The sequence below is a fragment of the Oncorhynchus clarkii genome, chromosome 33, assembly GCF_045791955.1.
Source record: "Oncorhynchus clarkii lewisi isolate Uvic-CL-2024 chromosome 33, UVic_Ocla_1.0, whole genome shotgun sequence".
Taxonomy (NCBI): domain Eukaryota; kingdom Metazoa; phylum Chordata; class Actinopteri; order Salmoniformes; family Salmonidae; genus Oncorhynchus; species Oncorhynchus clarkii.
Genome location: NC_092179.1, coordinates 4,567,289 through 4,577,783, shown reverse-complemented (window position 1 = coordinate 4,577,783; position 10,495 = coordinate 4,567,289). Strand labels below are relative to the sequence as shown.

General features: G+C 42.2%; 1 protein-coding gene across 6 annotated transcripts in view; it reads left to right on the top strand.

Annotated features, from left to right (window-relative positions):
• Positions 1 to 9,411, top strand: part of LOC139393177 (stromal interaction molecule 1-like) — a 116,560-nt gene extending 107,149 nt beyond the window's left edge. For 4 of the 6 annotated variants that reach the window (XM_071141584.1, XM_071141585.1, XM_071141588.1 and 1 more), the window contains one exon: positions 842 to 9,411. In XM_071141584.1, coding sequence (XP_070997685.1) covers positions 842 to 1,262 — 421 coding nt within the window. In that variant the 3' untranslated portion in view covers positions 1,263 to 9,411. The remainder of the gene's footprint in view (positions 1 to 841) is intronic. The other 2 variants (XM_071141586.1, XM_071141587.1) reach the window with 1 other exon arrangement.
• The last annotated feature ends 1,084 nt before the right edge of the window (positions 9,412 to 10,495 follow it).

The window sequence follows — 10,495 nt, the reverse complement described above, 5'->3', positions numbered from 1 at the left end:
TCCCCTTTCCCTCACCATTACTCTTTACCTACCCTATCCCTCACCCTTTCTCTTTACCTACCATATCCCTCACCCCTCTCCCTTTACCTCCCCTTTCCCTCACCATTTCTCTTTACCTACCCTATCCCTCACCCCAATCTCTTTACCTACCCTATCCCTCCCCCCTTTCTCTTTACCTCCCCTTTACCTCGCCCTTTCTCTTTACCTACCATATTCCTCACCCCTCTCCCTTTACCTCCCCTTTCCCTCACCCCAATCTCTTTACCTACCCTATCCCTCATCCCTCTCCCTTTACCTCCCCTTTCCCTCACCCTTTCTCTTTACTTACCCTATCACTCACCCCTCTCCCTTTACCTCCCCTTTCCCTCACCCTTTCTCTTTACCTACCCTATCACTCACCCCTCTCCCTTTACCTCCCCTTTCCCTCACCCTTTCTCTTTACCTACCCTATCACTCACCCCTCTCCCTTTACCTCCCCTTTCCCTCACCCTTTCTCTTTACCTACCCTATCACTCACCCCTCTCCCTTTACCTCCCCTTTCCCTCACCCTTTCTCTTTACCTACCCTATCACTCACCCCTCTCCATCCCTTAATCCCATAATCCACCCCCCCCCCCCCCCCCGGCTAACTGCATGTATCTGTAGATCTAGATTCTAGTGTAAAGATCTGATTTCAATTTGCTTTAGATAGTTGCTTTTTTATAAACTTGTTTTTTGCTGTTTTTTGCTGACAATCTTTTATGTATCTTACCAGCCTAACCTCTCTCTTTCTCCCTATTCCTCTCTCTCTCGCCTACTCTCGCTGTCTCTCCCTCTCTCTTTCTCTTCTCTCCATCCCTCAGGGATCTGAACTGGTCTGACTCAGACCCCTCCCTCTTCCGGTCCCAGAGCCAATCACAGCGCACCTCCATATCTAAGACCCTCCCACCAAAGCCCCTCACCCAGCAGGGCCACAGCTCCAATGGGAGCAGGGCTCCCATTGACAGCCCCCTGATGATGTCATACGGCCTGGAGAAGAGCTCCAGTCTCGGGGAGCTCCGCGGCGGAGGAAGTCCCGCCCTCGCCCCTGCTTACTCCACACACTCCCTATGCCCCGCCTCCTTTGACCCTGATGCGCGGTCGGGGACGGAGGACAGCCGTATTCCGCACATGCAGGCAAAGAAGAGCCCCCTGGAAGAGGACAGCTGTTTCACGGGTGAAGAGATCGACTTGGGCAACGAGCGCAAGAAACACACCTTCAAGATATTCAAGAAGAGGAAGTAGGCGTAAAATCACTCTGTCCTCACAGGGAGGCACCACAGAGAAAGAGCTTTACTCCCGCTGTTCACACTATAGGCTAGAATACCACTTAGAATAAACCAGTGTATTGGGCATGCATTCGAAGGGGTCTACAACTAGTATGGATATTAGAACATGGCTGTGGACTAAGAATAAATAAGTGACATGGTCTAAAGACATAACTAAATTACATGAATTAAAGAAAAATAAATAAGTTGCATGGACTAAAAACTAAAAAAGAAATTACATAGACTAAAGAAAAATAAATAAGTTACATGGACTAAAGAAGACCTAGATAAATGGCATTTACATGGATGCACTTCTCGTCTAATGCCTTATCGGAGGTGTCTCTCTCTGGACATACCAGTTCAACTCCCACTCTTTTCTAACAGCTCTTTGCTTTATATACAGCGTTACCGCTGTAGCTTAAAAACAGAGTAGGCCAAGCCTTGAAGAAATGTTTAAAGCTTTAAATGCGAATGCAGCAATAGTTAAAGATATTATTTATAAAGTTGTTTGTGACCATACAGGCCAGCAAGGTTTTATTTGATATTATTTTTGTAATTTCTCATTTTATGGGTACTTAAGTGTTTTTATTTTTTTTAATTTTATGTTTTGAAGGGGGTTTGGTACTTTACTTTTCCGGAGGCTGTGGGTACAGATAGATCACATATGTTCAATATTTATATATTTGAATGGAGTTGTTTTTTGTTTTGGCACACCTACTCATTCAAGCGTTTTTCTTTATTTTTACTGCTTTCTACATTGTAGAATAATAGTGAAGAAACCTATGAAATTACACACAAAAAATGTGTTAAACAGTTCTAAATATATTTTATATTTGAGATTCTTCCAAGTAGCCACCCTTTGCCATGATGACAGCTTTGCACACTCTTGGCATTCTCTCAACCAGCTTCATGAGGTAGTCACCTGGAATGCCTTTCAATTAACAGGTGTGCCTTGTTAAAAGTTAATTTGTGGAATTTCTTTCCTTAATGTGTTCGAGCCAATCGGTTGTGTTGTGACAAGGTAGGGGTGGTATACAGAAGATAGCCAGCCCTATTTGTTAAAAGACCAAGTCCATATTATGGCAAGAACAGCTCCAATAAGCAAAGGGAAACATGAAGGTCAGTCAATCCGGAAAATGTCAAAACTTTGACATTTTCCTCAAGTACAGTCGCAAAAACCATCAAGCACTATGATGAAACTGGCTCTCATGAGGACCACTACATTAAAGGAAGACCCAGAGTTACCTCTGCTGCAGAGGATAAATTCATTGAGTTACCAGCCTCAGAAATTGCAGCCCAAATAAATGCTTCATAGACACATCTCAACATCCACTGTTCAGAGAAGACTGCGTGAATCAGGTCTTCATGGTCAAATTCCTGCAAAGAACTAAAGGACACCAATAAGAAGAAGAGACTTGCTTGGGCCAAGAAACACGAGCAATGGACATTAGACCGGTGTAAATCTGTCCTTTGGTCTGATGATTTTTGCTTCCAACGCTGTGTCTTTGTGAGACACAGAGTAGGTGAACCGATGACCTCTGCATGTGTGGTTCCCACCGTGAAACATGGAGGAGGAGGTATGATGGTGCTTTGCTGGTGACACTGTCAGTGATTAATTTAGAATTCAAGGCACACTTAACCAGCATGGCTACCACAGCATTCTGCAGCGATACGCCATCCCTTCCGGTTTGTGCTTAGTGGGACTATCATTTGTCTTTCTACAGGACAGTGACCCAAAACCCCTCCAGGCTGTGTAAGGGCTATTTGACCAAGAAGGAGAGTGATGGAGTGCTGCATCAGATGACCTTGCCTCCACAATCACCCGACCTCAACCCAATTGTGATGGTTTGGGATGAGTTGGACTGCAGAGTGAAGGAAAAGCAGCCAACAAGTGCTCAGCATATGTGGGAACTCATTCAAGCCTGTTGGAAAAGCATTCCAGGTGAAGCTAGTTGAGATAATGCCAAGAGTTTGCAAAGCTGTCAAGGCAAAGGGTGGCTACTTAGAAAAATGTCAAATATTAAATATATTTTGATTTATTTAACACTTTTTTGGTTACTATGATTCCATATGTGTTATTTCATAGTTTTGATATCTTCACTATTATTCTACTATGTAGAAATAGTAAAAATTAAGAAAAAACCCTGAATGAGTGGATGTGTCCCACATTTTTTTAAGGTGCTTTTTAGTCCAAGTTTAGGCTCAATCCATGTCTGGGAAACCGGCCCAATGTATCCTGCCAAAGATGTACGCTACCGTTCAAAAGTTTGGGGTCGCTTAGAAATGTCCTTGTTTTTGAAAGAAAAGCACATCTTTTGTCCATTAAAATAACATTAAATTGATCAGAAATACATTGTAGACATTGTTAATGTTGAAAATTACTATTGTAGCTGGAAACAGCAGATTTTTTATGGAATATCTACATAGGCGTACAGAGGCCCATTATCAGCAACCATCACTCCTGTGTTCCAGTGGCACATTGTGTTAGCTAATCCAAGTGTATCATTTTAAAAGGCTAATTGATTATTAGAAAATAATTTTGCAATTTATGTTAGCACAGCTGAAAACTGTTGTGCTGATTTAAAGAAGCAATACAGCTGGTCTTCTTTAGACTAGTTGAGTATCTGGAGCATCAGCGTTTGGGGGTTCGATCAAAATGGCCAGAAACAAATAACTTTCTTCTGAAACTCGTCAGTCTATTCTTGTTCTGAGAAATGAAGGCTATTCCATGTGAGAAAATGCCAAGAAACTGAAGATCTCGTACAACGCTGTGTACTACTCCCTTCACAGAAAAGCGCAAACTCTAACCAGAATAAAAAGAGAAGTGGGAGGCCCCAGTGCACAATTGAGCAAGAGTCCAAGTACATTAGAGTGTTTAGTTTGAGAAACAGATGCCTCACAAGTCCTTAACTGGCAGCTTCATTCAATAGTACCCCCAAAACACCAGTCTCAACGTCAACAGTGAAGCGGCAAGTCCGGGATGCTGGCCTTCTAGGCAGAGTTCCTCTGTCCAGTGTCTGTGTTCTTTTGCCCATCTTAATCTTTTCTTTTTATTGGCCAGTCTGAGATATGGCTTTTTGTTTGCAACTCTGCCTAGAAGGCCAGCATCCCGGATTCGCTATGCTTTCAACCATCTTAAAGCACAACCAAATTCAAATTAACAAATAATGTCAGATTTTTTGTTAAGTTGTCAGCGAAATGTTTATCACAGCGCTTTTAACCATTTAAATGCACAGCAGAGTTCAAATGGGAATGCAATGCCAGATATTTGTTTATTTATACAACAAATTCATGTTTTATCACTGTGCTTTATCTTATAGCAGAACCAAATGACCTAGATTGTAGATGATATTACATTAAAAGTACATAGTGCAAGTGATAAATGCGGTTCGAGATTCTGCACAGATTGTTACAGCAATTGTGAACATCTCCACAGACCTGCGACGACCTATCTATGCATGCTATCTTGGACAGGCACACTTGATATTATTACATAAGAAGCCATTTTTTTCAGTCTTCCCGAGTTGCGCAGCGGTCTAAGGCTGCATCGCAGGGCTAGCTGCGTCACTACAGATCCTGGTTTGATCCCAGGCTGTGTCGCAGCCGGCCACGACCCGGGACACCCATGAGGCAGTGCACAATTGGCCCAGCGTCGTCCTGGTAAGGAGAAGGTTTGTCTGGCTTGGTTGTCCTTGACCCATTGCGCTCTAGCAACTCCTGTGGCGGTCCGGGCGCAATACACAGTCGCCAGGTGTACAGTGTTTTCTCTGACACATTGGTGCAGCAGGCTTCTGAGTTAATAAGTGAGCATTTTGTCAAGAAGCAGTGCGGCTTGGCAAGGTTGTGTTGTGCTCTTGACCTTCCCCTCTCCCGAGCCCGTACAGCAGTTGCAGCAATGAGACAGAACTGTAACACCAAATTGGGGAGAAAAAGGGTACAAAAAAAGAAGACATTTATAGTCACGGTAAACCTCAATATGTGGCCATGGATGTTACTCATTTTCAAGTTGAATGTTGAATTAGTTTGTAAGAGCCTTAACTTTAGGCTATTCGATAATGCAACCAAACATCAACATGTAAAAGGAGATGTATCCACTGCTTGGATAGTTTCATCTGAGCCACTGGCTTAATCTCATTCTTTAACTTTTACTTTTGGATGAGTTGGAGACGTGAATCCAACATACTTTTGTATATAGAGTATGTGGAACAGCCCTTCGAATTAGTGGATTCGGCTATTTCAACCACACTGTTGCTGACGGGTGTATAAAATTGAGTACACAGCCATCTCTATTGACAAACATTGGCAGTAGAATGGCCTTAGTGAAGATCTGAGTGACTTTCAATGTGGCACCGTCATAGGATGCCACCTATCCAACAAGTCAGGTTGTCCAATTTTTGCCCTGCTAGAGCTGCCCCGGTCAACTGTAAGAGCTGTTATTGTGAAGTGGAAATGTCTAGGAGCATCAACGGCTCAGCCGCGAAATGGTAGGCCACACAAGCTCTCAGAACGGGACCGCTGAAGTGCATAGCGCTTAAAAATTGTCTGTCCTCAGTTACAACACTCACTACTGAGTTCCAAACTACCTCTAGATGCAACATCAGCACAATAACTGTTCATCTGAAGCTTCATGAAATGGTTTTCCATGGCCGAGCAGCTGCACACAAGCCTAAGATCACCATGCACAATGCCAAGCCTCGGCTGGAGTGGTGTAAGGCTCGCCACCATTGGACTCTGGAGTAGTGGGAAAGCGTTCTCTGGGTCATTAATCATGCTTCACCGATCTGGCAGTCCGACAGACAAATCAGGCTTTGGCTGATGCCAGGAGAATGCTACCTCCCCAATGCATAGTGCCAACTGTAAAGTTTGGTGGAAGAAGAATAATAGTCTGGGGCTGTTTTTCATGGTTCGGGCTAGGCCCTTTAGTTCCAGTGAAGGGAAATCTTAACACAATTCTGTGCTTCCAACTTTGTGGCAACAGTGTGGGGAAAGTCCTTTTCTGTTTCAGCATGACAATGCACCCGTGCACAAACCGAGGTCCATACAGAAATGGTTTGTGGAGATTGGTGTGGAAGAACTTGACTGGCCTGCACAGAGCCCTGACCACAACCCTATCGAACACCTTTGGGATGAATTGGAACAGCGACTGCGAGCCAGGCCTAATCGCCCAACATCAGTGCCCAACCTCACTAATGCTCTTGTGGCTGAATGGAGCATGTCCCTGCAGCAATGTTCCAACATCTAGTGGAAAGCCGTCCCAGAAGAATAAAGGCTGTTATAGCAGCAAAGGGGGGACCATCTCCATATTAATGCCTATGATTTTGGAATGAGATGTTCGAAAAGGTGTCCACATACTTTTGGTCATGTAGTGTATAATTTGTTAACTTGTCCACAAGGATCGGACCCTTTTTTTCAAATTTCGTCTAAAATGGCATACCCAAGTCTAACTGCCTGTAGCTCAGGACCTGAAGCAAGGATATGCATATTCATGACACCATTTGAAAGGAAACACTTTGAAATTTGTAGAAATGTGAAATGAATGTAGGAGAATATAGCACATTAGATCTGGTAAAAGATAATACAAAGAAATATCCATGTGTGTTTTTGTATTTGTTTTACCATCATCTTTGAAATGCAAGAGAAAGGCCATAAATTATTATTCCAGCCCAGGCACAATTTAGATTTTGTCCACTAGATGGCAGCAGTGTATGTGCAAAGTTTTAGACTGATCCAATGAACCATTGTATTTTTGTTCAACATTTTTTTAATCAATGTCACGCCCTGACCATAGTAAGCTGTTTATTCTCTGTGTTGGTTGGGGCGTGACAGTGACTTGGGTGGGTCATCTAGGTGAATTTGTATGTCTATGGTGGCCTGATATGGTTCCCAATTTATCGTTGTCTCTGATTGGGCATCATATTTAGGGAGCCATTTCCCCATGGTTATTCGTGGGCTCTTGTCTATAGTTGCCTGTGTGCACCAGTAGCTTCACGTTTCGTTTGTGCTTGTTTGTTTTGTTTCGCTGAGTTTCGGTTTATAAAAAATATGTGGAACTCTACTCACGCTACGCCTTGGTCTACTCATTACGACGAGCATGACAATCAAGACTGCCCAAATGTGCCTAATTGGATTATTAATAATTTTTCAAGTTCATAACTGTGCAGTCTCCTCAAGCAATAGCATGGTATTATTTCACTGTAATAGCTACTGTAAATTGGACAGTGCAGTTAGATTAACAAGAATTTAAACTTTATACCAATATCAGATATGTCTATGTCCTGGGAAATGTTGATACTTACAACCTCATGCTAATCGCATTAGCCTACATTAGCTCAACCGTCCCGAGGGGGACACACCATACCTGTAGAGGCTAGTAGGCTATTTATAGTATTTCAAAAATAATATTGAATTGTTCGGTTTTCAATGCCACTAAATATCAAAACTTGAAGGAAAAGCATCTTCTGCTTGGATAGTTCCATCTGTGCCACGGACTTAGTCTGGCTTTAATTCCAGTTTGTCTACAAATTAATGATTGTTATTTTGTATTTATTATGGATCCCCATTAGCTACGCTTCCTGGTGTCTGGCGAAATTAAGGCAGTTATACAATTTTAAAAACATTATAATACGTTCATTACAGAATTCCCAACACATTAAGTGTGTGCCCTCAAGCCCATGCTCCACTACCACATATCTACAACGCAAAATCCATGTGTACGTGTTATCATGTGTGTGTATGCATGTGTCTGTGCCTATGTTTGTGTTACTTCACAGTCCCCGCTGTTCCATAAGGTGTATTTTTACCTGCTTTTAAAATCTGATTCTACTACTTGCATCAGTTACCAGTCTCTTCTGGACTTGGGGACTGTGAAGAGACCTCTGGTGGCATGTCTTGTGGGCTATGCATGGGTGTCCGAGCTGTGTGCTAGTATTTTAAACAGACAGCTCGTTGCATTCAGCATGTCAACACTTCTCACAAATAACAAGTAGTGAGGAAGTCAATCTTCCTTCCACTTTCAGCCATGAGAGATTGACATGCATATCATTATTAGCTCTCCGTGTACTTTTAAGGACCAGCCGTGCTGCCCTGTTCTGAGCCAACTGCAATTTTCCCAAGTCCCTCTTTGTGGCACCTGACCACACTACTGGTGCGACAAAACCACAGACCTGCCTTGTTGATAGTGTTAAGAAGGCAGAACTGAGCTTTATTATGGACAGACTTCTCTCCATCTTAGCTACTGTTGTATCAATGTTTTGACCATGACAGTTTACAATCCAAGCAGTTCCAAGCAGTTTAGTCACCTCAACTTGCTCAATTTCCACATCATTCATTACGAGATGTAGTTGAGGTTTAGGGTTTAGTGAATGATTTGTCCCAAATACAATACTTTTATTTTTGGAAATATTTAGGACCAACTTATTCCTTGCTACCCATTCCGAAACTAACTGCAGCTCTTTGTTAAGTGTTGCAGTCATTTCAGTCGTTGTAGTAGCTGACATGTATAGTGTTGAGTCATCTGCATACAGACACACTGGCCTTACTCAAAGCCAGTGGCATGTTGTTATGTTGGATTCACACCTCTATCTCAACCAAAAAGTAAGTTAAAGAATAGGAGTAAATCAAGTCAAACTTTAAATGCAATTTAAATCTTCCAAGCAGAAGATACATCTCCTTCAAATGTTGATAATTGGCTGCGTTGACAACCAAACAACTCGCTAAATATCATGACATTTGAAATCAATCAGAGCTTGATAGCAACAGGGATCTATTTAAATTTAAGTGGAGTGTTCTACAGTCATTGTCATGATAGCACATTGATAATTGTCAGCGATCAGTATCATAGCTAAGCAGGGCTGTGCTTGGTTAAAAACCTTTATGGGAGACTAAAGGGTAGCTGTAGATAGATCAATTCTCCACTAGGAGGTGCTGCTAAGCCTACTGTTTTCTTCTGATCGTTGAAGATCTGACGTTGTTTTAACGATACAAATTCAACAGATTTTGACATGGTTTGTTTATGTTGAAATGTGGTTACTATGATGACATAATCCTGTGGTTGAGGACATATTGTGATGTCAAATTACACTTCGCAATACGTTGTCAAATTACATTGAAACAAAGTTGATTCAACCACTTTGTGCCCTAGGTTGTAGGTTGTTTCCACCTGTAGATAAAGGTGTGATTTAAAGGTTTGTAACAAATACACACACACACACACACACACACACACACACACACACTGTTTACTCTGTTTCAGTATAGTTATTGTATGCATGTTATTGAGTGTATCATGACTTGGCTTTTCATCTAACTTCCTGTCTGGGAATAATCAGCACTATGAAGACAGTTTGTTTTCCTCTTGTTTTGCAAAGCAAATAAATATAAATCTCTGATTGTGTCATTTACTTGTTAAGGAGAATATTATTATGAACACAGATAGGTATCTTCTCTTCTCTCCTTTAACTCAGCTGTGTGACTGGGTATGAATCCTAATACATATAAAGTGCACTACTTTTGTAGTATTTTGTAGGGAATAGGGCATAGTCGCAGGAATTAAGGGTGCCCTTTCTGACACCCACATTTTGTAGGGCAAGTCACTACTTTGATGCTTGCAGAGAATAACAGGCTGCAGAGAATGACAGGGTGCCAAGGTTCTTTGCACTTTGGAGATGTCTTGGAGCGGGCAGGCCTTCCCTGGGAGGAAGAGCAGCGCCATTTTGTCGAGGTTGAGCTTGAGGTGGTGGGCCAATATAGAGTGTGCAGAACCTGAGACGACCAGTCCTGAGAGGGTGGAGAGGATGATCTGATGGTTCACGGTGTAGAAGGCTAGGAGGATGAGAACAGAGGAGTTATGGGTAAAAACAAAACATCCACATCAAATGTAATATTTTTGTTAATCAAATAACATGGAAAACAACCACTTTTGGATTAATTGACCATCCTTACAAACCACCAAATGTACATCACTGTATTGCAGATAGGATGGTCATCTACGTTAGTACCTGTCGACTTTCAATCACCATGAAGAAAAAAATGCACAATACAGTAATTGAGTACATTGAGACATCAAGTGGTTTGTGATGATGTGTTGTGTCTCAGTCGGTAGAGCACGGTGCTTGCAATGCTAAGGTTGTGGGTTCAAGTCCTGCGGGGGTACCAGTATGAAAATGTATCCAGTTACTCTAGATAAAAGCATCTAGTGAAAATGAATTAATA